This window comes from Caloenas nicobarica, chromosome 4 (assembly GCF_036013445.1).
Source record: "Caloenas nicobarica isolate bCalNic1 chromosome 4, bCalNic1.hap1, whole genome shotgun sequence".
Lineage (NCBI taxonomy): Eukaryota > Metazoa > Chordata > Aves > Columbiformes > Columbidae > Caloenas > Caloenas nicobarica.
Genome location: NC_088248.1, coordinates 76172630 through 76200310, shown reverse-complemented (window position 1 = coordinate 76200310; position 27681 = coordinate 76172630). Strand labels below are relative to the sequence as shown.

Here is a 27681-nt window from a genome sequence, read left to right as displayed (position 1 = left end):
CGCGCGCGGGGGGCCGTGCGGCGCAGGCGCGCTGGGGGCGGCGGCTGCGGCGGCGGCTGTGAGGAGCGCGGCGGGACGGGCGGCCCATGGGGCCGGGCCGCGCTGCGGATGGAGCCGCTGCGCAACGGCGGCGGCGCGGAGGAGAAGCCGCGGCGGCGCGGCGTGGCGGGGGCGGACGCCGGGCCCCCGCGGCGGCGGAGCAGCAGCAGCAGCGGCGGCGGCGGTGGCTGCTCCTCCTCGGCGGGCGTTGACAGCGCGGCCGGGCCGCAGCCCCGCGAACGGGGCGGGTCCGTGAGCCGGCAGCGCCGGGACTCGGTCCGCAAGAACCGCCCGCGTGAGTGCGGCGGGGGGGCGCGGGGGCTGCGGCGGGGGCGGGGCTTAGAGGGGGCGGGGCTTATGGTAATGAGAGGGCGGGGTGCGGTGGGGGGGCGGGGCCAGGGGAGTGGGCGGGGCTTGAGGAGAGGGGCTTCTCAATGGAGAATGGGGCGGGGGCTGTGGGGACATGGTGGGATGGGGATGTAGAGACATGGTGGGATGGGGACACAGGGACGCGGTGGGATGGGGACACAGGGTCACAGAGATGGTGAGATGGGGACTCAGGGACACGGTGGGATGGGGACACAGAGACACGGTGGGATGGGGACACAGGAACGCGGTGGGATGGGGACACAGGGACGCGGTGAGATGGGGACACAGGGACGCGGTGGGATGGGGACACAGGGACGTGGTGGGCTGGGGATGTAGAGACACGGTGGGATGGGGACATAGAGACACGGTGGGATGGGGACGCAGGGACACAGTGGGATGGGGACACAGACACAGTGGGATGGGGACTCAGGGACACAGATGGTGGGATGGGGACTCAGGGACACAGATGGTGGGCTGGGGACACAGGGACACGGTGGGCTGGGGACACAGGGACACGGTGGGCTGGGGACTCAGGGACACGGTGGCATGGGGACACAGGGACACGGTGGCATGGGGACACAGAGACACGGTGGGAAGGGGACATGGTAGGACAGGGACACAGGGGCATGGTGACATGGGGCCAAGGGCTTGGTGGGATGGAGGGTGGGACAGGCTGAGCTGCTCTGGGACATGGAGGTGGCACCTGGCAGGGTTGGGGCTGACATGCCCAAATCAGGGACCCTGGGACTGGAGGGGGACTGGGAAGGTCACTGGTGGGGACAAAGGGTGGGGAAAAAGTGACAGAAGGACAGATGGAGAGGCTGGGGGGCAAAGGCTGTGTGGCTGGGCTGGAAGAAAAGCAACAGAGAGCGAAGAGAAAAGTGTAAATTTGGGGAGGAGAGAAGCCCGCGGGTTTGGCAGGGACAGGGCACAGACCGAACCGAGCTTTGGAAGGCAAAAAACATCCCCCCAGCCTCGTTTTTAAACGCTGTGTCAGAAACTGTGTGTGGAATTAAGTGCAAAATGGATGGCAGCCTTCATTTTGGGAGCTGCCATGCAGGTGCTGGGGACGTCACTTCAGCCACGTTCGACGTGGAGCTGTGCGGTTGTTCCTTGTGCCGTGGTCCTTCCTCTTGGGAGGAATTTGCTGTATCCTGAAAACAAAATAGCGGCCACGTAGTTCCCCGTTACCTGCACGGCTTTTAAAGGGACGTCAGCAAATGAATCCAGGAATCAAAATCGTCCTGCATGTCGTAGCGAGACTCCATCTGTTGGTTGGCGATGCCGAGATGTTATTGTCACACTATTAATGTGAAGTTCTAAATACCGTTCTTTCCCTTTTTATTGATTGCTGGGAAAAGGGAAGCTTCTTTTTGCCTTGGGTGTGAAAAATTGGAATGATATATCAAAAGACGTTCAAAGACTTGAGCTGGATGCTGCTTGTGTTACTGGTTTCAGGCAAGTGCTAATACAGCGTCAGCGTGGCTGTTCTGACCTGGGTTCCTTCTCATTTCCAGCTTGTGCTGGATTACAGGATTGATCCTGCACCAGGAGATGATTGTAAAGTTAATTTTAAATAACTGAGGTGATTGTGGGGTTTTCTGCTTACCCGAGATTTAATAGGGTGAAAGGGGAATTTATTAGAGGGGTGTAACGGCACTGGCAGCGCTGAGCATCCTTGCAATTTAGATGCAGCAAAACCAGCTTTATATGTGAAAATCCACTTTTGTGGCCGTGGTCGTAAGGAAATCACAGCAAAACCCACCAGCGGGACCTGTGGGGTTGTTAATTAGAGGCGTGCATGTTAATAGGTTGCAGCCAGCCAGAGGAGATCTCTGGTATGAAAATAAGGGTGGAATTGGGTATATTGGGTGACTATACTTTTCTGCTTTGCTCGGGGGCAGTTTCAGCGTCTTGTGTGGAAAACTGAGATTGAAATTGGGCGTCGAGGTCGCGGTTTGCTGCAGTGAAGTCCAGTGCAGAGACTGGCGTGGGATCCTGGTGGGAAAATGGGTGTTCTGGAGGTTTCGGAGCCGGGTTTGGATCCAGCCGGCCAGGTTGGCGCGGTTCGGGATCCCAGCCCGGCTTTCCTAAACGATCCTCCTGATAATTGGAAGGGAAACGTGCTCGAGCGAGTCCATCCCTTAACAGGGACAAGGTCTGATGTCGGCGCAGATTAACGTCTTGAAGTTAAAATGCTCGATCCCACCTTAAGATTCAGGCAAGCCTGAAGAAGAGCAAACCCGCTTAATGAACGTCTGATCAAAAATGTCCTAATGGAGCTCCCGCTCAGCTGCCGCCGGGAGGTTCAATCGAGCGCCGTGACCTTGAGGCTCGTCCCACCGGCACAAGCCCTGGCAGATGAGCCTTGTTTTCTTAGGAACGAAAGGATTTCAGCGGGCTGCCCTTCAAGCTTGTGATCTCCCTTCCTCCGGAGCCGTCCGGTAACGCGGGGAAGATCCCAGACCGAGGGGAATTAAATGGGATTTATCTGAAATAACCTGATGCGAGCTCTGCGCCTTGGCGCAGCTCGGGCTCTTAAATATTCCGCTTCGTAGGAATTAAAGAGCTTTATCGCAGGTTTTCGGTGTGCCACGGGTGAAAGGAGGAGAAGGCAAGGATGTGAGAATTGTCCCTGAAAATGTCGTGAAGCGGAGATGTGTTGGAGTTCCGAGCTGCTTTGGAGGATTATGTTGGTGGGGTGTGAACGGGAGCTTGACAGGATTATTAGTACAGGCAGAAACGCTAATAGAAAAAAAGCTTTATCAGAGGCAATACAGAAGAATTCCTTCCTGCTAATGAATTTTCAGAACCGTTATTGAAATCTGTACTTAAAAACTGGACTGGAAATACCCCAGAATAGTAAAGAGAATATTCACATTATGGTTATTTTAACATAACTGCGGGATACCAAGCGGCTCGCTGTGGGTTCGGTTGAGTGCCAGGCATAAAACTCATGACGACCAGGGGGATATTTTGTTATAATTAATCTTCCTCCTGATAAGAGAAATAGGTCAGGGATCCAGTTCATCCCCTTCTGCTCTCTCTGCCCCTTCCCGATTATTTCCTCGGCAGAGATGAGTTCAGGTTATTTCCTTGAAAAAAAAGCTGGTTTTGATGCTTTTGCGAGACGTTGTCTGGAGTGTTTTACTGCTTTAAAAAGGGGAGAGGTTGCATAAAGTGTATTTGTATTGTAGGGTGTTCATGAATTCCAAAAGAGAGCCTGTAGCTAAAATATCAAGAAGAGCATCCTGCAAATAGTTTCTAAATATATACGCTTGTGTGGTTTAAAAAAACCCAGCGTGTCCCCATCTATTCTGTAGTCCTTTCAACTGATACCTTTTTTTTTTTTTTTAAACTTTTAGTATCTCCTGTCAGAATCATGCGCGGACGTAAGTGCAGATCGCTTTAAATTCGCAATATAGACCGTATGCAATTAGAGGTACAAATAAAATACTGCTTGGGCAGCTCCTTTGCAGTACAAAATTCAAGCTTTGAGTTTGATTTTTAAATACCTTTTTATGTTTTGGAATAGTGTGTGAAATGTGAATTTCGAGCAAAGCCTGTTTTTAGAGATGGGAGGATATACAGACTTAGTGTCACTTTATGTTAAACGCTGGTTAATATGTTTTCTTCCCAAGTTGTAAAATTTCCATAGTGGTGTAATGCTATGAAAACATAATGTTTAATATTTTAGAGTAAGCGTAGAGATGCTGTCATATGCTCAACTAAATCATCACTCTTGATCTAATTGTTTTAGCTTCTGGTATAATTGGCTCATAATTTAAGGATCAATCTGAAAAACGAGCCGCTTGTCGTATGAAGAAAAATCCACCACGGGGATTTTGAATTATATACCTCCTCTTTCATCTCAACACTTGTGGAGCTTTCAAAATCAATCTGTTGAGGGTTTTTTTATTTATATAGCGTCCAGTTTTATAAAGCAATTTACATAACAAATACAAGCATTGTATTTTTCTTGCCCCAGAGAGCTTGCAGTCTGACTCTGAAAGGGATTTGAATATGGTGATTTAGTGATAGCCCCAAGCCCTAAACTTTGTTTGCAGGAAGGTTTGTGTTTGTTGTTGCTTATCCATAGAAGAAAGTTTATTTTTAAGGCTGTATGTAAATTGTGTGTAAGAAAATGTATGTGTAGAGCTACTTTCGGAAAGTGTCCGTGTTAAGGGAAGACAATCCTCGGTCAGGCCAAAAGATGAAGAGTTTTCTTCTTGGAGAAAAATTCGCTTTCCAGATGCTTTATAACTGCTCTGGCAGTGTGTTGCGTTAGGGGAGAAAATGAAAATGGCCTCAAGTTGCACTAGGGGAGGTTGAGGTTGGATCTGGGGAACAATTTCTTCCCCAAAGGGCTGTGGGGCATTGGAACAGGCTGCCCAGGGCAGTGCTGGAGTCACCATCCCTGCAGGGGTTGGACAGACGGAGATGAGGTTCTCAGGACATGGGGCAGTGCCAGGGCTGGGGAACGGTTGGACTCGATGATCTTGAGGGTGTTTCCAACCAAAACGATTCCGTCACTCTATGAAAATAAGGCTCATGGTTGTGTCCCTGATCTGCTGAGCGGTGCCACAGTCTTCCCAGTTCCTCACCTCACCCTCTTTGTACCACTGCTACTTTTCACTCTGAATACCATTGCATTTCTTTCTTTTTGGCTTTTTTACACAATGTTTGTCAGGTGAGCTGCTGTCATTATGCTAAGAAAGTAATAGAGTTTCTTTAAGGAAGACTGTAGAAGGTTTTGGATGGAGAGCAGTCGTGGCTTTGAGAAGAGGATTTCTTGCCTTTTTGGTAAATGTCCAAACAACCAGAGAGACACAAAACTCTTCTTGGAGGATGCGGGGCAGGAGGAGACCCCAGAGGTTCATCCCACAGTGTTCCTCCTGTGTTCTTGTTCTCCCCATTGTTCTCTGGCCAAGGAGAGACCTCCTGGTTATTTCTGCAGAACCTCCCGATTGAGGAGCCCAAAGGCTCCTGGATGCCACCAGTTCTCGTGCTGCTCCAGATCTGCCGTCTTCTGCAGCAACGATCTTAGAAAAGATGCTTCGGAGCCTTGAAAGGGAGAGATCTTTGGAGAGCTTTCCACCGCATGGTAAATTCTGGGAAAAAAAATCCATGTTTTAAGAGAAATCTCGGGTGTAGATGGTGATGGCATTCACCCAAGACAGCTCCCTCCTTCCTCCCTTCGAAGTTGTGCATTTTTCTGCATTTTTCTCTAACCGTAAGGAAAAAAAAACCCAACGGTTCTCCGTGTTGTGGACATAATTTTGTCCTCTTGTTTGTGTGCCACAGGCCTTTCCTGCAAAAATGCGTTTATAGGGAATGTTTTGTCCATGCCCCAGATTATTGGAGTGCTCTGTGCAGGTTTTCCTGCATAGAAAATCCCTTAGGGTATGGTAAAGAAATACTTAATATTGAGCTAGCACGCTTCTTCCTCGGATTGCTAACCTGTGGCTGGGATGTATATACTGAGAGATCCATAATTAAGAATCATTTTGTTTAAGTTAATTACCTAATTGGGCGATCTTTTAGAATTTGTCCCCGGTGACTGACAGAAGGTACAGCCGAGCTGTTGGCAGATGGAGAACGATGCTGCTCCGTGCGGAGCCTTTCTGGGTCTGCGGGGATGGCTGAGGCTTGTTGGGGGCTGGATGCTCTTTTTGGGGCCAGCTGGGGTTTAGTGGGGCTAGTAAAAAAAAAAAAAAAAGAGTGAGGACTAGTAAAGCCTGAGCCTAATCTGAGTACGGTTCACACCAGGCTCTGCAGGTGTTGTTGCCGTTTCCTCATTAGCCGGTGGGTACCTGGTGTGTTTAACCCCGTGTTCTGCTAGTTCAGTGGCAGCTGTAACAACACCCGAATAAAAAGTAAATTTATAGATATTAAAAAATTGAAGGTCTTGAGGGGACTGAGAACCAGAGAATCATTTTGGTTGGAAAAGCCTCTCAAGCTCATCGAGTCCAACTGTTCCCCCAGCCCTGGCACTGCCCCATGTCCCTGAGAACCTCATCTCCGTGTATTTTAAACCCCTCCAGGGATGGTGACTCCAGCACTGCCCTGGGCAGCCTGTTCCAATGCCCCACAGCCCTTTGGGGAAGAAATTCTTCCCCACATCCAACCTCAACCTCCCCTGACGCAACTTGAGGCCGTTTCCTCTGGTCCTGGCGCTTGTTCCTGGGGAGCAGAGCCCGACCCCCCTGGCTCCAAGCTCCTTTCAGGCAGGTCAGAGATCAGAAGGTCTCCCCTCAGCTCCTGTTCTCCAGCTGAACCCCCAGCTCCCTCAGCCGCTCCCATCACACTTGTGCTCCAGCCCCTCACCAGCTCCGTTCCCTTCTCTCAACTCGCTCCAGCACCTCAGGGGCCCAAAACTGACCGAGGATTCGAGGTTTGGCCTCCCCAGGGCCCAGCACACGGAATGAGCTGGGATGAAGTTTCTGAGGAGCTGCGCTCTTTTTTGGTGACAGGGACCAAGTTGGTGATTCTCATGCCCTAAAATCTGGAAGGTTTGTGTCCCTGAATGTAGGAGTTTGCTCTGCGACCTTCGCAACCAGCTTTAATATGAACCAGTGTTACCTACTGAGCAAATGCTTGTGTGTCTACTCTGGAGCAGGAGCCCTTTAGCTTGTGATGAAGCAGCTCGTGTGACATTTCCAGCTCCGTGGCTTAATTTTTGGCTGTTTTTCTGCTGCGCCCCAATGAGGACACCTCCGAGATCCCCCTCTCTGCTTTCTCCCTGTTTCTGCCCTTATGTAGCCTCACAAAGTGATGTTGCGGAGGGTTTCTTGAACCAGTTCCTCGGTCTGAGCAGAGATGATGAAGCTTTTGAGAGGGAGAAATGGGTGAAGAGGGTTGTCCGGGTGTCAGTGACCGCGACACCGGAGGGGACTTGGCTGAGGAACGTGGGGAGGCTGCTCGTTCTTCCTTTCCTTGCACAGAGCTCGCTCCTTTTCCAGCAGTTTATTGAGTATCGAAAAGCCCAGTGCATGTGGGGAAACTGGTTTTAGTGCTGGTGAAGTGGGTGTTTAAACAGAGGGTGTTTCCCAGTTCCAGTCGCTGGAGGGACTGGAGCAGCAGCAGGAGCTGCTGGTTTGGCTGATGTTTACCTGTGCTTGGTGGTATTTTTATCACTTCTCTCAATAGCGGCGCATGATCCGCGTCCAAAACGATTTTCCGCAGTAATTAATTGAGAACTCAAGGGCTTTGATTCAAAGAAAGACAAAATACTCCGAGGGGGGGTCGTATTCTGCCATTAACACGGGGACCGCTGACTTACAGATGTAGATACGTTGTTGGACATGGTTTTAATATCGCACCAGGTGAGCCTGTGTACGGGATTTTTAGGTTTAAGGTGTTGGGATGAGCAGGTGGGTCATAGAGTCATAGAACAGTTTGGGTCGGGAGGGACCTTCAAAGATAGAGCTTGGAATTCTGAATTCTGGGGTACAGAATGAGGAATTTTCATGAAAAATGTCTTTATTGGCATGAAAAAACTCCTTGAATCGCTCCCGCTTTCTTTCTCCTTTGGACTGTGATTCAAATTTATTTCTCTCGTTCGTGAACGGTTATTTTTGTGTCTGTAAATGTGTTAGAAATAGGGGGTTATTGGGATTTGGATGCACCTCCTGAAATCAAGTTTGCGACATCTTTCAGAATTTCTTTTGGTGATGGTTGGGAGTGGCCTTGATGTCAATATATCAAAATAACTGAGCTCTGGCGGGTCCTGGGGACTGCGATGCTCTGGAAGGGCCCGTTTTACCTCCACTCTGTACTTTGTCGTCTTCAAACACCCGCTTGCCCATTTGTGGCTTTTGGAGCTGGTTTTCTTTGGGATTGGCTTTTTCTGCGTTCTCCTGCAGCATCTCCTGCGCTGCCGGGACGAGGGGCGAGCGAAAAATAACAGTATCCGAGATCCCTCTTTCCAGAGGAACGTTAGAAACATCAACGTTGCGTTCAGGTTTTCTGAACGTGCCTTTTTTTCCTTTTGGAAGAACCATACGGGTTTAATCCCGCTGCCGTAAGCCGTAACACGTGGCTGCGTTTTTCCCTTTGCTCTGGAGCCCGTGGATCTTGTTAGCTCAAGCCTATCCTGTAGCTCATTAATAGTAATATTAATCTGTTCCAGTTCGCGGCTCTAATCGCAGGTTCCATCTGATTGGGGTTTTCTCTTGATCTTTTCCCAGCAGCTCATTATCTAATACAGCTGTAAATGTTGCTGGGCCTTACACTAATGCATATTTTGTACCACGGGGGAATTTGACTAATAAAATAATCCAATTAGACATTTGTTTTCGTCTCCCTGGGGCATCTCAGATTACTCGTCTACCTCAGTTATGTGTTGTAATTAGTTAACGTTTGTATACATCCCTTTGATGTAGAAGCACCAGCCTTATCCTCGCCTCTGCCTTTGGATCAGAACTTTATAAAAGAAATAAACCGCAGGGGATGGAGCGGGTGTCACGGTGTGGTCAAACCCACGCTGGGTTATCTCCGGTGCCGCGTGGGGCTGTGAGGATTTTGAGGACTGAAAATCAAAGGTTGGGAGCTCCAGAACACGATGTATCACAGAATCACAGAAACAGAACCACAGAATGTCAGGGATTGGGAGGGACCTCGAAAGATCATCCAGTCCAATCCCCCACCGGAGCAGGAACACCCAGATGAGGTTACACAGGAAGGTGTCCAGGCGGGTTGGAATGTCTGCAGAGAAGGAGACTCCACAACCTCCCTGGGCAGCCTGGTCCAGGCTCTGGCACCCTCACTGGGAAGAAGTTTCTTCTCAAATTTAAGTGGAACCTCCTGTGTTCCAGTTTGTACCCATTGCCCCTTGTCCTATCACTGGTTGTCACCCAGAAGAGCCTGGCTCCATCCTCCTGACACCCACCCTTTACATATTGATCACCATGAACGAGGTCACCCCTCAGTCTCCTCCAAGCTCCAGAGCCCCAGCTCCTCAGCCTTTCCTCACACGGGAGATGCTCCACTCCCTTCAGCATCTTCGTGGCCGCGCTGGACTCTCTCCAGCAGTTCCCTGTCCTGCTGGAACTGAGGGGCCCAGAACTGGACACAATATTCCAGATGCTGTCTCACCAGGGCAGAGTAGAAGGACAGGAGAACCTCTCTGACCTACTGACCACCCCCCTTCTAATCCCCCCCAGGTCCCATTGCCCTTCCTGGCCACAAGGGCCCAGTGCTGGCTCATGGTCACCCTGCTGTCCCCAGGACCCCCAGGTCCCTTTCCCCTACACTGCTCTCTAATAGGTCGTTCCCCAACCTATACTGGAACCTGGGGTTGTTCCTGCCCAGATGCAAGACTCTACATTTTCCCTTGTTATATTTCCTTAAATTTTTCCCCGCCCAACTCTCCAGCCTGTCCAGATCTCGCTGGATGGCAGCACAGCCTTCTGGCGTGTCAGCCACTCCTCCCAGCTTGGTGTCATCAGCAAACTTGCTGATAGTACACTCAGTTCCCTCATCCAAGTCGTTGATGAATATATTGATCAATACTAGGCCCAGAACTGACCCTTGAGGGACTCCACTAGATACAGGCCTCCAACCAGACTCTGCCCCATTGACCACGACTCTCTGGCTTCTTCCCTTCAGCCAGTTCTCAGTCCACCTCACTGCCTGATCGTCCAGACCACACTTCCTCAGTTTAGCAGCAAAACGGGAGTCAAGTCCACGCACAGAGGAGTCTCAGCCACGCTTGTGAAAAACAGACCACGCTTGTGACATTTTTTTTTCTTACGTTTTCCACTTTAGGAATCAAACAGGCCTTCATTTCAGAGTCCCTAGACAACTGCACGAATTAATTCAGTTGATAAGTATTTTGCTGGCGGTACGACAGTAACATACCCTATTTCTTTTCTTTAGTCTTTCCTTGGTTCGGTTTGGATATCGGAGGGACCTTGGTCAAGCTCGTTTATTTCGAACCGAAGGACATCACCGCCGAAGAGGAGGAAGAAGAAGTGGAAAACCTCAAAAGCATCCGCAAGTACCTGACGTCCAACGTGGCCTACGGCTCCACGGGCATTCGGGACGTGCACCTCGAGCTAAAGGACCTTACCCTGTGTGGACGTAAAGGCAATCTGCACTTTATACGCTTTCCTACTCATGACATGCCCGCTTTTATTCAAATGGGAAGCGAAAAACACTTTTCAAGCCTCCATACTACCTTATGTGCCACGGGAGGTGGAGCGTACAAATTTGAGCAGGACTTTCGCACAGTATGCATTTTTGGCTTCTATACCGTTGGGGGATCTTGAGAACTAGAAAACTTTCTCTGCAAGCTCTTAAAGCTTCTCTAAATCTCAGCTTTGGAAGGGTGTACCTAACTCAAGTTAAACCGGGTTCGGGAAGCATGGGGAGCCAAGTTGACATCTCCAAATTCTTCCCTGAAAATGCATGTGACAGCCCTGTAACTGTAAAATTATTCGCTAACTCCCATGGCCTGTGCTCTTACACGACCTTCTCTGTATTATTAATCTCCGATTATGCTGATCTCAGTCAGTCTTGCGGTTTTTTTCTCTTTGCTGTCTTTCACACGCTTCGTCTGTGGTTTGTTGTTCCTTTGCTCGTGTGGTTTTGTTTCTAAAAGGCATGTGAGTGAGCTGATTTGGTGGTCAATTAACTGAAAGGAGGTTGGTGTTTGGGATTTGACATCATCCTGTGGCTTCATTGTAAGTTTGGTTCTTGTTCGTAGGTGAAAACCGTGTGTGATAAAGACTTTGTTTAAGCAGGGCTTGAAAAAACACACGAAATGAAGAAGCGTTTTGTGCAGTCACGGCAGTGACATGAGGGGAAAACAATTTTATGGGGTTATTTTGGTTGGAGATCTTTAAGGACATCGAGTCCAACCATAACCCACCCCTGGCACTGCCCCATGTCCTGAGAACCTCATGTCCGTCTGTCCAACCCCTCCAGGGATGGTGACTGCAGCACTGCCCTGGGCAGCCTGTTCCAATGCCCCACAGCCCTTTGGGGAAGAAATTGGTCCCCAGATCCAACCTCAACCTCATCATCGTCACTTCCCCTGTTCTTTTGGGGTCAGTTTTGTTCTGTGTGTTTTTAGTTTTTTGTTTGGGTTTTTTTTTCCAAACACTTCAGTCCCTTCTCATTTTTCTTTGCTTTTCCCGCTGATGCCTCAGAGCCAGGACCCAGACCAGCCCCTTGGAAGCTGATGGGACTCTCTTGGTGTCCATCCGTGGATCCAGTTTTTCGTTTCCCCCCATTTTACAACTGGACCGGGGTCACTAAATGTCCACGTGGAGAAAGCCGGAGCCCTCCTGCGATCACAGGGAGCCATGGCTGAATTTATCCAGCAGTGAATGCATTTTTCTAGCCCTGAGCATAAATGCTTCAGATCCTTTGCTACTTCTTGAATATTCCTCTTTTTTTTCCTTTCTTTTTTTCCTGCCAGATGAGTGACCTTGAGCTTTGTAAGCTCGATGAACTCGATTGCCTTATTAAAGGAGTTTTGTACATCGATTCAGTCGGATTCAATGGGCATTCAGAGTGCTACTATTTCGAGAACCCGACAGATGCCGAACGGTGTCAGAAGCTCCCGTTCAACCTGGAGAACCCGTATCCTCTCCTCTTGGTGAACATCGGCTCGGGGGTCAGCATTCTGGCCGTGTATTCCAAAGAAAACTACAAACGGGTCACGGGCACCAGGTGAGCGCTGCAAGGGCGTAAACTGAGTTTATTTTAGAGTAAAAAATGACATTTTCGGGGAACAAGCTGCAATAAAGGTGGTGAGTTGAATGACCGAGCTCCTGCTCCTCCCTTTTCGCTGCCAAGAGGGAGAATCTGAATTTCACGCTTTAGTCTCTTTACTGCGACCAGTCTCTTTAAAAACTTATTTTTCAGTTGCCCTGCTGTAGGAATTAGTGGTTTATTTGCCATCAGAGAGCTCCCGTCATTTCAGATTAACCCAAATAGAATGGTTTCATTCACAAGCGTTGGCTTTGCAGGAGAGATTTGTGTCTGTACTTTGGAAATTTCCCTTATTTTGGTGGCAGGGACGCTGGCACGGCAGCGATTCTCCAGTAATTTTCCAACTGTCTTATGGTTGGACTCGATGATCCTGAGGGTCTCTTCCAACCAAAATTCTATGATTCCAACCAAAATTCAATGATTCTATGACTCTTTTTGCCTTGCAAACCCAAACAGCTCTGTGGCTTTCAGTTTCCCTCAATTTCCTGAAAGTTAGCAATAACAATAATAATAATAATAATAATGATAATAATAACCCCACAGTACAGATCTTACTCTTATCATACACACCATTATTGGTGTGTGTGCTCAGTAAAGTGAACAGGACATCATTTTTTCCCCTTAATACATCAGGTATCCCTCAGGACTAATATTTATTTTAAGATTGACTTCTCCGAGTGCTGGGAAGAAGGTGGATATTGTAAAAAAAGAAAATTAATTTCTTATTTAGGGCGATGCCCTCTGCAGAAGGCTGTGAGGGCCTGGGATTCCTTTAGTTGAAAAGCAACAGATTTCAAGAAAACTGCTGCTCATCCGAGATCGTTCTCACCGAAAAGAGAAGAACCTGAAGGAACGGGGCAACCCGAGCTCACCGAGATTTCACTGAAACGAGCCGGTTTCTGTCTCTTGAGAAGCAAAGTGGGTGACTTTCGTTTTTCTTTACGTTGCAGCCTGGGAGGGGGAACGTTTTTTGGGCTCTGCTGCCTCCTGACCGGCTGCTCCACGTTTGAGGAGGCGCTGGAGATGGCGTCGCACGGGGACAGCACCAAAGTGGACAAACTGGTGCGGGACATTTATGGGGGAGACTACGAGCGGTTCGGGTTGCCCGGCTGGGCTGTGGCCTCCAGGTAAGGACTGATTTTTTTTTTTTTTTTTAAATTTTTATTTTAATTTGAGATTGTGCAAGGGCGAAAAACTAGATTAACACATCTTGGGAGAGCAACCGCTCCTTCCGTTGTTCTGTTTGAATAGATCGGAATTACTGAGAGCAACGCTTTTTGCAGTTAGAAATAAGCACTTCGCTTTGGTTAAATTAGCAATTCCTCTTTTCTCCCGGGATTCCGATGGACTTTGAACCCTAAAATTGTCTTTACAGCTTTGGGAACATGATGAGCAAGGAGAAGCGGGACTCTGTCAGCAAAGAGGACCTGGCCAAGGCCACTTTAATCACCATCACCAACAACATCGGCTCCATAGCGCGGATGTGCGCGCTCAACGAGGTATTATGGGGAAATCTCTTTCGCGTACGGTTCCTGCGCTGGGTTGACGAGTTTCTCGCTCAGGTGCCACCGTTTCCGCGGCCGTTCCCGGTTATCTTTGTGCTTTCAGCTTCTTTACAGTGCTGCCTTGTTGCGTTCATGTCAAGCAGCATTGTACAGGGCTATGAAAGAGCAGAGACGAGCGCTCCGCTCCCTCCCCAGCCTCTTCCCCTGGGCTCGGCGCACGGGGTGAAGCCAACACACGCTAATTACCTTAATTTACTGCTGAAATTAGGCAAGGCCTTTGGAACGGGCTTGCCCACAATCCATCTGCTGAGTCCTCGCTCTAGGCAGCTGAATGCAAAAAGGATGCTCAATAATTAGGGGAAAGTGCTAACAAACGTGGGGATGGAAGGAAAATCCATAGAAGGACGTGAGTGAAGGAGCAGAAAGGACTTAATCCTGATTCTGTGGAATGAGGAGGATCTGAAAATGATTTTCTTGTTGGAGATCAAGAAAGCTTCAGAGCTTATCGCTTGGCTCAGGAGAACGATTTGGGGATTGAAAAGTGTGGCTGGAAGTCTGATATAAATCGAAAATATCACTACTTGGTTGGTCTTTTCCTTTCGGGATTGTGTTGGTTATGTGTTTCTAAATATTTTTGTTCTTTTTAGATTAACAGTAGAGAACTATTCAGCTTATTTAGTGATGAGTTAAAGGCCAGAGTTGTGGGGAGAGGAGTTGGCGCTTGGTGGTCAGTGTTTCTAGCCAGTGTAAGGATCATCACTGCAAACAGAAAATTGAATTCAGCCTTAACGTTCCATTGAGGTTTTTTTTTTCCCTTAATACTCGCAGAACATTAATTGCGTGGTGTTCGTTGGCAATTTCCTTCGGATCAACACGATCTCCATGAGGCTTCTGGCGTACGCTTTGGACTACTGGTCGAAGGGGCAGTTAAAAGCACTTTTCTTGGAACACGAGGTGAAATTTTGAATTTATTTTGCCCCGTGTCGAGATTCAAACCCTTTGTGAAACAGCCGTGTGGAGCCTGTAGCTGTTGACACGCAGCAGGTTACTACAGTGGCCAGCATAGGGTCACAAAAACATGTATATTTTTCCAGTAATTAATCATAGAATTGTTTCCTACCAAACTTCAAGACTCTTGAGAGTGTAGATGATTCTGTGCAGCTCTACTTCCCCACCTAACAATTGTTAAAATCTATTTTGTGATGTACCTACTTATAGTTATTTCTTCCCACCAAGTTGTTAAAATTACAATGTACGTGTAATATTCTTGTTTTTCTCTCAGTTGCGGGCCTTTATTTGAATATTTAATATATTCCTCTCTGCTCCTCAGGGTTATTTCGGTGCCGTCGGTGCTCTGCTGGAACTCCTGGATTCAGCCTGAGTCCTTACAGATTGTATACGTTGGACCTATAGAGTTGAGGCACTTTCCCGGTCACCAAACCCACGTTTCGCTTCAAACCATCCGTTCGCTGTTTAATTGCGGGCGACCCAAGCGGAACGGGCAAGGACTGTCGCATTTGTCCGTAAACAGTTCAAACTGATCTTCGATTCCAACGCGGCTTTGTCCAAAAAGGAGAATTTCCGCAAATCCGCTGCCAGTGCCGACAGCGATGCTTTATTCCCCTCGGCGCTATTTCTTCACTACGTGTTCACATTATTAGGGATGAAAGGTAAAGCCCAAATCCTGCGCTGGCTCCGATTTCAGCCTCTAACGCTCCGTACGGACCACACGTGGGTTCCCGTGGTGCCCGAGTGTCCGTCAACCTCTGCCCTTGAGATCTACAAGCAAGTTTGAAGACGAAATAGTATTTTTTTCCTGTTTGTTGTGGGGTTTTTTCTCTGTTGTAAAACTTGGCTGCATATAACTATACCAAAGAGATTTTTTTTTCACTTGGGATCTCTGTAGTGTTTTATTTTTATGTGTAGTAACTGTTAAACTAGTAGTTTTTGGGGGAAACCTTCCCGTACACGTCCTGTCCTGTGTTATCTCTGCGTGCCATCTCCAACCTGCTGTGGTTTGGAACCTTGGAAGATCTCAGGCTGTGGATGTAGAAATGGTTTCTTGCGCACCCAGTAAATGCTCTCTCAAAACAACAGGGGTGCTGAGGGCGGGCAGCAGTTTGTCAAAGCAAAGCAGCGTGCGGTGGATTTGGAATCTGAATTCTCCTTCCCCGTGTCTCTGTTTTGAGCAGCTCCTTGCAGAAATCCCTCCCAGACTTGGGTCTCGTGAATGTGGCCATCGGAGTGACCGCCACCCTCACTCAAACAGCTTTTTAGGCCCGGTTTAAATCAGATTGTTGAGCTCACTGATCCCGGTGCAGGTTTTACACCTGAGGGCAGCGCTGGGTTGTCCTGGTTTGGTTTTTTGCTGTTAGAGGTGCGCTTGCATGCCAGCAAATCACTTCAGTCTCTACCCACCTACTTGCAAGGTTCCTCGCAGCTCCCTGGGTTCCTTGTGTGGCACCTGCCTCTCTTTTGGGCCCAAAAAGGGAAGAAGCCACGAATTCAGAAGGCGTACTCTGGCTGGATGAGATCCTGTGGGATATTTCTCTTCCAGTGCTGCTGGGTGAGTGTTGTATATCGTGGTACTTAAAGGGGTTTGAGCAGGATAGCAGAGTCGTGGGGTGGTTTGGGTTGAAGGGACCTTCCAGTCTCATCCAGTGCCCCCCCTGCCATGAGCAGGGACATCTGCACCAGCTCAGGTTGCTCAGAGCCCCGTCCAGCCTGGCCTGGGATGTCTCCAGGGATGGGGCATCCACCACCTCTCTGGGCAGCCTTTTCGGGATCTGCCGCATCTGAGACCTCAGATATTCTTCATTCCTCGTGAAATCACACAAAAGATACTCCAAGTAAGTGTACTAAAAACAACTCCACTTTTGAATGGCTGATTGTAGATATCTAGACTTTTAACTCCTTCTCCACCATATAAAATGTAACGCACGGCACGTAACTGGCTGCCGTACCAGCCGGGTCTCCCTCCCTCCATCAAAACTCGCCCTGGTTTGACTCCTGCAACAGAAACAGAAAAATACATTGGCTTTTAATGATGTCCTTGTGCCCAGGCTTGGCTTAGCTCCTCACCGCCATACTTAAGCGAGTGTGGGCTGATCAGGTTTAATTAGTCCTGGGGGTTTTATGCAGATGCTGGGGTGGGGAACCCTTTGTCCTGTGGATTTTGAGGAGATCCTGCGTGGTCTGATGGCCAACACCAAAGTCCCCGCTGTATCGTGAGTATTTTTTGGCTTTTTTTTTTTTTAATTCTTGTAATAAAATATTACAGTTATTTTTATATACTTGAAACTTGCATTTGCTTCGTGTGTTGTTCTTTCTATGACAGAGCAAAGGGATGAATGATCTGAAGAGACACCAAGAACACACCAGTGAAATGGGGGTGAATGAGTCCTTGCAATTGCTTTTTAGAAGCTTATTACAAGTAACTCCGCAATCCTCAATTACTTTTCACTCCCTGCATGTTGTGGTCTTTGGAAATCACATTGCAAAACATGTTAATGGAGACAAAAAAAAAAGTTAAAATATCAGTATTTGCCTGTTTCTGGTAGTGAGGATCCCTCCTCAATGCTCGACTCCCCAAAGCTGTAACGTTAAGCAGGTCCCTTAAACCAGGCTTAACTAAAACCCAAGTGCAGGGCTGCGCTGCTGGGAAGGTGAGTTTGTGCACAACAGGATCAGGCTGTATCAGGAGCCTTCGGCAGGAGCAGGATCTGGCACTGGGACGTCCAGCCAGGGCGTTTCTGTGTCATTCCGGGGCAAATTCCAGCTTTTTTGGGTTTGACAAAAGACGATGTTGTTGGCAGGCGCCGGTGCTTCGGAGACCTCTCGGCCTTTAACGTATGGATGCCGTGGGTTGGGTTGGAGGTGGAAGCGACGCATCTCTCCGGAGCAGGACCCGTGGGGTGGAAGTAACAAAAATAATCGTGTTTTGTACACTTTGGTGCTAAATCCAGACTGCGGCTGGGCCGGACCTTCTGCTGCGGCGGGACACGACCGTGACCATGATCGATGACGGGCAGGGCAGCAAGAAGGTGGTTCCTTGAGTTGTCTTTTGAAGAACATCTCCAGGTGGGACCTGGGGACACCCGGCACTAGAGGGCAGCAGCCCCCAACGCTGAGCACACAGGGAACAGCGGGACAGGGGGACAGGGCAAGGTGGCAGCTCCGCTTCCTCCACCCCAGGTTCCTGCAGCCCCAAATCAGCCCATTTTCCCAGCTCCCCCCCTCTAGAAAGGGGTCAGAGCGGCACCGGGGTCCCAGCCCCGCTGGGGACACCCCTGGGGTACACGGGGCTGAGCAACGAGGGACAATCCTCTTGCCCATGGCGTAACCCCCCCGCAAACACACCCCCAACTTCCAAAACCTGCTTTTATTTACATTTCAAGTCAAATCACATGCAAACCGTGGTGGTGTTGTTGTGGTGTTTTGTTGTTTTTTTTTTTTTTTTCTTTCCTCGTTTTTCCTTAAGAATAGTGTGATTAGCAAAAAAGACGCATTATTAGGATTTTAAAATAGCAATTAAATATACAAAAATATAGCTTACAAAAAAAATAAACCAACCAAACGGAAAAAAAAAAAAAAGGAAAAAAACCCAGCAAACGTTTTAAAAAATATTCTGCTGCAGAATTTGTAGTGTCTAAACACGTCTATGAGGCTCCACGCTCCATAAACAGTCTCGGGAGTCGCAGGGTGTTTACAGGAGTCGGGGGAGACGACACCCGGAGCGTCCCCAGCCCTGGGTGACACCCGGATCGTGCCCGTCGGGGGCACCGATGGCCCCGCTGAGGTAGCCCATGGGGGCAGCCACCCCCGGGGAGGGTTTGGGGTAACCAAAGCCCCGGGGACCCCACACCACGGTCACCGTGACATCTCCTGGGGGGTGACAGTGGCTTCCCCCGGCCCGGTGAGCCCTTTCGGAGGAGCAGCGGGTGCCAACGGGGCACCCTGTTCTCCAGGTGGGGGTTGCGAAAAGGTAAAGCCATTAAAATAATGGCAAAGAGAAGGAGCTGTGATGTTCCAGGTCCCCCCTCCCTGCATTTTGGGCAGCGATTTGTGACGGTGGCGGAGGGGGGCAGTGGGGCTGGGGAGCGTACCGGGCGTTCGGGGGGACGTCGCGGTGTCACAGGAGGTGTCAGGTGCTGCCGGGTGGCTCCTTCATGCCCCACGCTGCGTCCCGGCCGAGGATGCGCTGCCAGAAGGACGTCGTGTTGTCACCGAGTCCCCTCCGAGCCCCCGCACCCCAGCGCGGCTCCGCAGGAACAGGTTTTTGGGGCGCGGGGCTCTTTTGCTTCAACCAGCGGGGACGTGTGTCCCCCTTAAAGTGCTGTGTCCTTGCCCGTCCCCCCGTGCTGGTGCCGTAGTGCTTTGGTTGTCCCCGAATCCCCGGGGCGGGTGGCGGGGCAGTCCGGGGGGGCTGCTGAGCTATACGATGTTTTCGGCACCGGGCAGGGGGCCCTGGGGGGGGCCGGGGTCCTGCTTGCTGTGCAGCTGCGCCAGCTGCAGCACCGGCATGTTGCAGAGGGGACAGACTTTCCGCACCTCCAGCCACTTGATGAGGCACCTGGTGGGGGGGAAAACAGACATGGGGGGGTCATTGCAGTGATGCCGCAAGGAAAAAAAAACCCTGATTTGGTTTCCTGGACACCCCCGGGGGGTTAACCCCCGCCATGGGGACCGTGTGCCAGCTCTGAGCCCTTGTCACCCTTCCCGGAGCGCTGATGGTACAGAATTTTTATTTCCCCATTTAGGTGCCTTTACATTTTAAGACTTTTTTTGGTGGGTGTGTATATATAGACGGATTTTTGTCTACATATATTATATATATATAATTCATATATATTTATAAAATGGACAAAAATGTATATTTATACACAAAAATACATAAAATACATATACACACAAAAAGGTGTAGGTGAATATATGCATTTTATAAATATATAACCTACAAATATATATATGCATAATATATATGTGTATATATCATGCATACAAAAGTGTTCTACGTTTCTATAAAATACATATAAATACATTTTTCAAGGGCAACTCCTGCCTCGCCACAGGGCAACCTGCGAGTCGAACCGCGTCTCCCAGTGCGTTGCTCAAATATCGACATTGAACATCAACAGCACTGGGGCTGTGAGTGCTCCCCTGGGGAACTTGTTCCAGCAGTTCTGGGTATGTCTTTTATAAGATACATCGATAATATATATGTAGATATACCGTATACACACACGCAAATGTACAGATGGATTTTGGACTATGTAAATCTATATATCTCAAAACGGAGGTGGTTTTGCCAAGATCACGCCAGGACCTTTGCTGCTCCAAATGCTCAAATTCACTTGCTAATGGGGATTTTGCTGCAATTCCCTGGAATTGGGGTGGGAGGGAACCCCAGCGAGGCACAGGGGAACCCGCAGACCCCCCCTCACCCAGCGCAGGATGGTGTCCCCTGTCCCCAAAACTCACTTTCTGTGGAAGGCATGTTTGCAAGGACAGATCCCCAGCTCGTCCTTGGGCTTGAACTCCTCCAAGCACACGGCGCAGATCTGAAAGAGGGAGAGACGGCGGTCAGCTGCTGGGAAGCAAAGATAAAACCAAAACAAAACAACCTTCCCCAAAGTGATGATTTGAGCCAGCTGCCAGATTCTCCCCGGCACTCGCCTCGTCCCTGCCTTTGGTTGGGGAAAACAAGGGCAATTTGGCTTCTTATGCAGGTGAGGATACGCTGGGGGTGGGGAGAGCAAACTCCTCTTTTGCTATAAACCCTGTTTTCACAATCACAGAATCATTTTGGTTGGAAAAGCCCCTCAAGATCACCGAGTCCAACCACTCCCCCACCCCTGGCACTGCCCCATGTCCCTGAGAACCTCATGTCCGTCTGTCCAACCCCTCCAGGGATGGTGACTCCAGCACTGCCCTGGGCAGCCTGTTCCAATGCCCCACAGCCCTTTGGGGAAGAAATTGTTCCCCAGATCCAACCTCAACCTCCCCTGGCGCAACTTGAGGCCGTTTCCTCTGGTCCTGGTGCTTGTTCCTGGGGAGCAGAGCCCGACCCCCCATGGCTCCAAGCTGCTTTCAGGTAGTTTTAGAAGTTTTGACCAAGAAGCTGCTTTTTTTTCACCTGCCCTGTGCTGCAGAAGAAACGTTCGGGAGGTTTCTGCATCCCAGAGGGGTGAAATCCCCACTAAATCCTTCCCAGATGTTGCCAAACGGGCCCTTTTCCCTGCAGGCAAGAGATCCAGCCAAAATCTCCTTCCCTCACATTTTTCCTGATGCATTTTGGATATTCCCAGGGGATCTGGGATATTCCTGGCTGTTTTTTCCCTGACCCCCCCGGCCTGGGAGTCTCCGACAGTCCGTCGATTCTTTCCGGCCACCCAAAGCTTATCAGAGACTTTTTTATTGAGCGAGGAACCGCTGGCGGAGCTGCTGGTGTCAGCCCCTGAGGAACACACACATCTGGAGCCCCACGAGAGCCAGGGAGAGGCGGCGTGATGGAAAAAAAGAGGAAAATCCGACCCAAAAGCACGAGGCTGAAGAGCTCAGCGGGGACTTTCCCCGCCAGCCCTGGCAGCCGCCCCGGGATGTTGCAAAATCCCCCCACTGCGCTTACTGTAAATACCAAAATCTAAACGCCCAAAAAGGGATATTTTGGAGGGAGCCGAAGCAAAACCCTTCCAGCTTTTCCCAGATTTCAGGGAAGAGCTTGAGCTGCTCTATCCCCTCCCTGTTTGGGCTGGGAGAGCCGGGAACAGCGGTGATGGAGGACGGAGGGTTATGAGGGTTATCGCTGCCGTTCCCGGCTCTGGCAAACTCCTAAATCCCTCCTGCAACGAGCTTCTCACCCCAGGAAGTGCTTTTAAATCCAAATTTCCGCAAAAAATCCCACTGTAAGTTAATTGAATGTGAACAGATCAGAAATAGGGACCTCTCTCCGTCACCCTCCTGCCCTTGGGATTTAGCCCGTCGGCTGCCCAGGGTGAGGGGGTGAAACGTGGGATGGGCTCTTGTTCTGCTTAGGGAATTAAAAAAATTAGCAGCTTATAAACAAATGGAGCTGGTATTTAATAAACGAGTGGACTTGGGATGTGGGTGGGCATTTTTGTTGTCATTAGGGGAAGTAAATCCATCAGAAATCAACTTCAGCGGAAAAAAATGGGGCTGGAAATAGGGATACAGCCCCAAAACAGCCTGGAAACCTGCAGGGAACAGCTAATGGGTTTGAAAGGTCAAGGGGCAGGTAGGCAGAGTGGATTAGGGTAACGTCGTTAGTCTGGCCACCTTTCTGCCTCCTCTTAACTCGTTAACGCAGAGGGACCCAGCGAGGAGCCGCTTCTGCGCCCACATTGCGGGGATGGAGCGGGCACTGGTGTAATTCCCCCTGAAAATTTAAATTTAAAGTCATCGGCGCTTTGAGTTACCTCTGCCATGCGCTCTCCTGAATCTGAGAAGAAACCCCCACGGTTTTGGGGTTGGAAAAAGGGGTTTTAATTCATAATATGTCCAAGCAGACTCCCCTTTGCCCACCTCTTCCCGCCAGCTCTTTGCAAAACTGCAAACGGGGAACGCGAGGGGCAAGAGGCTGGGGGGAGAGTTTAGTTTTGATTTCTATCAAAACCCAGCAGGGTTTAGTTTGCCCGAGCACCGCGGCCGGCAGAGACGTGCTGGATATTGTCACAATGTGACGGTGACGAGGCTGGACGGGCTGGAGGGGATGTCACAGTCAAGGGACAGTTTATACACAGCGTCTGCCTCTTCTTGTCACCACTGCTTTTTACCGTAGTGATAATAATAATGTAGTAAACTATAAAAATAATAATGCGGAAATTAATAATGATGATGATGCAGTAAATATAAAGAATGCAATAAATAAAAAGAATGCAATATATAACAATAATGCAGTAAAAACAAAGGGAGACCCAGGGGGAGGAGGGAGATGGTTTAATCCAGACCCGTTTTGCAGATGTGCTTTTACCAGCTGCCTTAACGAGCAATTAAGACTTTCTGAAAGAGAAAAGCAGCGTCAGGGAGCAATGGAGGTGCCGGTGCAGCCATTAACGTGCACCTGCCATGTTCTCTGTAAGAGGGTAGGAGGCTGCAGAGCAAAACCCGCTGCTCATGGTGTATTTTGCTCCTGAAGGAGTTAAATTTGAGTTTTTGCACCCTCCTACCTGTGCCAGCCTCCGCCTGTCCCCTCCCCAGCTGGAGGAAGAGGAGGGTGAGGGGGTTTTTGGACCACACTACATACTCACCTCGTGTAGGTTCAGCTCCTTCACCTTCTCCTTGAGTATAACCTGTAAAACAAAGCACTGGGGTCAGGACACAGCTTGTGCTGTGAGCGTTCACCGCAAAAATCTCTGGGAAGAAAAGACCCCATTTAGCGTTCCAGTAGAACTGGAAACTCCCAGTAAACTCAGCACAGCATCAGGCCTTCACCCCTGTGCAGGAACCGTAGGAAGGCAGGGCCAGCACAGCTATAATCACTAACGCATGGACCAAATCCAAGAGGTTTCTTCCCAAATTTAAACCTCCTGGGCTCCCACACTCTGCTGCTGCATGGACGTCTGCCACTTGATTTTCACTCCATGCTGGCTAAACACTCGCAGAGAGCTATAAATCCAGGACGACCACGTGCTACCAGATCCTATCAGCCCAACTCCACCCAGATTCCTGCTCAAATGATGGATCAGAGGCAGAAAAAAATTACACAAGCCCCGGAGAAAAGAGGACGTTGAAGCAGCAACCTGACACCGACCTCTGGGCCATGTTTATTTTAATGTGGGCGCTGGGTTGGCCAAGAGGACGTGGAGGTTGAGAGGTCCCTACGAGAGCCCGGTGGCTGCAGGTGGTCCAGAGCAGTTGGGTCCAAGCTGGGGAGCAGATTTCGACCCCACGAAATGTCGTTTGATTGCTGGGGATGTGACCACATTCCTGCTCCCCAGCGGGGAATCAGGGGAGGGTTTGGAAAGGATGCCCAGTTGAGGTGCTCCAGGGGTGGAGATGTCCCCACTGCTCAAGGACTTCGTCAGAAAATGCAGAATACTGCAGATTAATGGGCGAGAGATGCTCTTGGGGGGCCCAGCTGGCAGAAAAAGAATAAACCAGCAAGGACAGAGGTTTGCCCGGGCATTGAGACTTCTCTTTGAAGACCAAAAGCCTCCCAAAGAGAAGAACAGTGCAAGGAAACGTGCAGGAGTGACCGCTCCAAGGTAGATTTAGAGATAAGATGAACGGGAGAACATGACAACTTACTGGGTATCGTATCTCACCTGTTTGTAGGCGTAAAGCTCTTTGTGCGCTTGATGTCTGAGCCTGCAATCGAAACAAGGGAGAAGCGTGAAGACAGGCAAAAAAATCAGGGCAATATTCAAACGCTTCATTTGCCTCCTTTCCAGAATAAATACAATTTTTAAAAAAATTTTTCATTTCAGAAATAAGAATTGCCACACAAAATGATGCATTTAGGCAGCAGCCAGCATCCCCTGTGGCTGGGGAGGGAACATCTCCATCCAGAAACACACAACCTCCTGCCATTTTCCTCTTTTGACCTCCCTCATTTACCACACAGACAGCCCCTGCGCCATTACACCAACAAAAGCTGTTGAGTAAATCAGGTGCTGCCACAAATACCTCCAGTTTCCAACAGTTTTCAGCCTGGACACACCACCTTTTCTCCATGTGATGGGTATTCAGCCCTGGGCAAAGCTCCGCTCCTGCTCGAGCGGGGACAGGGACAGAGATCTCCCTCCTCAGGTTTCCCAGCAAAGTCCCCATCACTTGGGCAATGTTGGGTTCCTCAAACACGGCTTTATTTTCAGTTATAATATCAGTCGTGCTGCTTTTGCCTCCCAAACTCTCAGTAAGAAACATTTAACGAGAGGTCATCTGCTGGGCTGAGCAAGCAGAGGATGGCGATTTATCCCAAGACAACACCGGAGCAGAAAGCTTTGGATGAGAAGCAGTGGGATGTGTTCCACCTCTCGCCCCTGTCACAGGGGGCAATTTAATAACCAGAGATAATTAGTGTGGAGAACAGGAGCTGAGGGGAGACCTTCTGATCTCTGAACTGCCTGAAAGGAGCTTGGAGCCAGGGGGGGTCGGGCTCTGCTCCCCAGGAACAAGCGCCAGGACCAGAGGAAACGGCCTCAAGTTGCGCCAGGGGAGGCTGAGGTTGGATCTGGGGAACAATTTCTTCCCCAAAGGGCTGTGGGGCATTGGAACAGGCTGCCCAGGGCAGTGCTGGAGTCACCATCCCTGGAGGGGTTTAAAATACACAGAGATGAGGTTCTCAGGACATGGGGCAGTGCCAGGGCTGGGGGAACGGTTGGACACAATGATCTTTTGAAGGTCTTTTCCAACCAAAATGATTCTGTGATTCCACGATTCTATAATGAGCTGCCAACAATCACAGGAGAATCAACCTTTATCTTGGGATTTTGGGAGGTTTTATCAGGAGAGCAGGTGGGCTGTGCTGTGTACCAGCACGGGGTGATGAGCCCACGCGACAGAATCATAGAATCATTTCAGCTGGAAAAGTCCCTCAAGCTCATCAAGTCCAACCATAACCCACCCTGGCACTGCCCCATGTCCCTGAGAACCTCATCTCCGTCTGTCCAACTCCTCCAGGGATGGTGACTCCAGCACTGCCCTGGGCAGCCTGTTCCAATGCCCCACAGTCCCTGACTCAGGGCTCTCCCCACCCCAGGGAAGGAGATTATAAAGCTGTTTCCCCCCACCTACCTTTCAAACCACTGTGCTCAGCATAATTTGGGGGCTTTGGGGTGTTTTTTTTTGTCCCCACAAGCATCCCATCTTGAAGCAAATCAAGGGATGCAGACAGAGGGGATGAATCTATTCCAAAAGCATCAGCCGGTGGCAGCAGGAATTTGAGACCAGGAGCAAAGAGCCTGTCCTGTCCTGTCCCTCTGCAGCCTCCCCTCTCCTGGGGACCCAGCGAAACAGCAAAATCAAAACCACATCACATCCCTCCTGAATTTTCAGTCCAAACCATTATTAACAAAACATCTTTCCACGGCACAACAAGCAGCAGCGCATTTTCCACAGCCCGGCAGAGCGCTCTGAAGGCATCAGCTGGCCGGAGAAGCCAATTATGCTTCTAAAATAAATACGTTTTTTTTTTTAAAAGAAAATAATATTGCTTCTCATTACAAGACATAACATTTAGTGAAGTGCCCTGAAAACTCAAGAGGGAAGTCATCAAGGCTAACGAGTTGGCCAAGGACTTTAACATGATGTCAGTGTGTGTCTGCTGAGCGGCCGTAAAAACATTTTCCCCAGCTGGGCTCGGGCGTGATTTCAGATGGGAAAACCCCCTTGCCTGTAATTTCGCTTCTCCAAAAATATTCTGGGGGTTGTCTGAAACCCCGGCTGTTCCATCCTCAGCTCTCGAAGGCTTTCTGGTCCTGCAAGGCTGCAGTGCGCGAGTTATATAAACAGGATGTAAAAATATATATACCTGTTCTTTTTTGCACAAAACCAATCGTCCCCCAAAATATCGTGGACGTTAAAAGTCAAGGAACAGGTAAAAATGCATTTTAATGTTGCAAAAAGAGCTGAGAGATGCAGTAAATCAGCTCCTGAGCCTCGAATTTAGAGGGGACTCATCTTCCTCCCTCTAACGATGCTGCCCAGCAGGGATCCCGCCTGCAGAGCTGCAGATAAAATTGCAGCAGGCAGGAGGGTGAAGGTTGGGGTCGCATCCCTGCACCACCGACCTGAGCAGAAACACCAGCAGAAGATGGAGGAACAATAGAGAAAACAGGATGAAACCAGCCCGATCCGCAGGGATCCCCGGCGGCTGGGAAACGGTTATGAAATACAGATGGGGAAATGCAAGATGCGTGGCTGGAGACGGCGTACGAGGGGAAAAACCCTCCCAGCATCTGTCTAACGGCTGCTGCGACAAACCAAAGATAAACCCACCAGAGGGAAAGCGTCCTGTAGAACAAGTCCAAGCATCTGTGGTGGCAACTGGACCAGTGATGGGGAAGAAGCGGCCACCTGGCCACGGATCCCAGCAGCTCCGTGTTATCGGAGCGTGGATGCTACGATGCCACAGACTGGTGCTGAGCTTTTGCTAAAAAAAGCACCATCCCTAAAGGTTAGAATCATAGAATCATTTAGGTTGGAAAAGACCCTCAAGATCATCGAGTCCAACTGTTCCCCCACTCCTGGCACTGCCCCATGTCCCTGAGAACCTCACTTCTGTTTATTTTAAACCCCTCCAGGGATGGTGGCTCCACCACTGCCCTGGGCAGCCTGTTTCAATGCCCCACAGCCCTTTGGGGAAGAAATTGTTCCCCAGATCCAACCTCAACCTCCCCTGGCGCAACTTGAGGCCGTTTCCTCTGGTCCTGGCGCTTGTTCCTGGGGAGCAGAGCCCGACCCCCCCTGGCTCCAAGCTCCTTTCAGGCAGGCCAGAGATCAGAAGGTCTCCCCTCAGCTCCTGTTCTCCAGGCTGAACACCCAGGTCCCTCAGCTGCTCCCATGAGACCTTTCTTAATTCAGATTTTTCTTAACATCCAAGGGTTATAGAGGAGGGCATGAACACATCTGGTCCCAAAGTGTGCAAGCTCTGTCTGCTCCTCCACACTTTCCTTCCAAATGCAGATTCCTGGGCCAGATGGATCGCAGTTGGACACAGTGTAAGTGTCATAATGAGATCTCAGATCCCACGAAGTGTTGTTCCCCGTTGGACTCCAGGCTTCATCCATCTCCTGTCAAGAACTATGACTCCCATGTCTCAGCTGGACATGAGGAAGGAATTGTTGGCCCTGAGGGTGGTGAGAGCCTGGCCCAGGTTGGCCAGAGAGGTGGTGGCTGAACCATCCCTGGAGACATCCCAGGCCAGGCTGGACGGGGCTCTGAGCAACCTGAGCTGGTGCAGATGTCCCTGCTCATGGCAGGGGGGGCACTGGGGGAGCTGGGAAGGTCCTTTCCAACCCAAACTGTTCTGTGATTCTATGACTCCAGAAGAATTTCTGGCAGATGGGTGATTTAGATACCGGACCAC

General features: G+C 49.9%; 2 protein-coding genes across 8 annotated transcripts in view; one reads left to right on the top strand and one right to left on the bottom strand.

Annotated features, from left to right (window-relative positions):
* The first annotated feature begins 39 nt into the window (after positions 1–39).
* Positions 40–15524, top strand: PANK2 (pantothenate kinase 2). 2 transcript variants are annotated; one of them, XM_065633134.1, is made up of 7 exons: positions 40–334; positions 10288–10640; positions 11834–12087; positions 13080–13256; positions 13505–13628; positions 14463–14588; positions 14965–15524. In XM_065633134.1, exons 1-7 carry the CDS (start codon positions 109–111, stop codon positions 15013–15015), a joined length of 1311 nt encoding a protein of 436 aa, XP_065489206.1. In that variant the 5' UTR covers positions 40–108; the 3' UTR covers positions 15016–15524. The 2 variants fall into 2 exon arrangements, with proteins under 2 accessions (XP_065489206.1, XP_065489207.1); XM_065633135.1 differs by lacking the exon at positions 40–334 and having other exon boundaries at positions 10412–10497.
* Positions 15525–18976: 3452 nt separating this feature from the next.
* The window catches only part of RNF24 (ring finger protein 24), a 28770-nt gene continuing 20065 nt past the window's right edge, over positions 18977–27681 (bottom strand). For all 6 annotated transcript variants that reach the window (XM_065633138.1, XM_065633142.1, XM_065633137.1 and 3 more), the window contains 4 exons: positions 23918–23960; positions 22901–22942; positions 20115–20194; positions 18977–19206 (listed from right to left, as the gene is read on the bottom strand). In XM_065633138.1, coding sequence (XP_065489210.1) covers positions 19068–19206; positions 20115–20194; positions 22901–22942; positions 23918–23960 — 304 coding nt within the window. In that variant the 3' untranslated portion in view covers positions 18977–19067. The remainder of the gene's footprint in view (positions 19207–20114; positions 20195–22900; positions 22943–23917; positions 23961–27681) is intronic.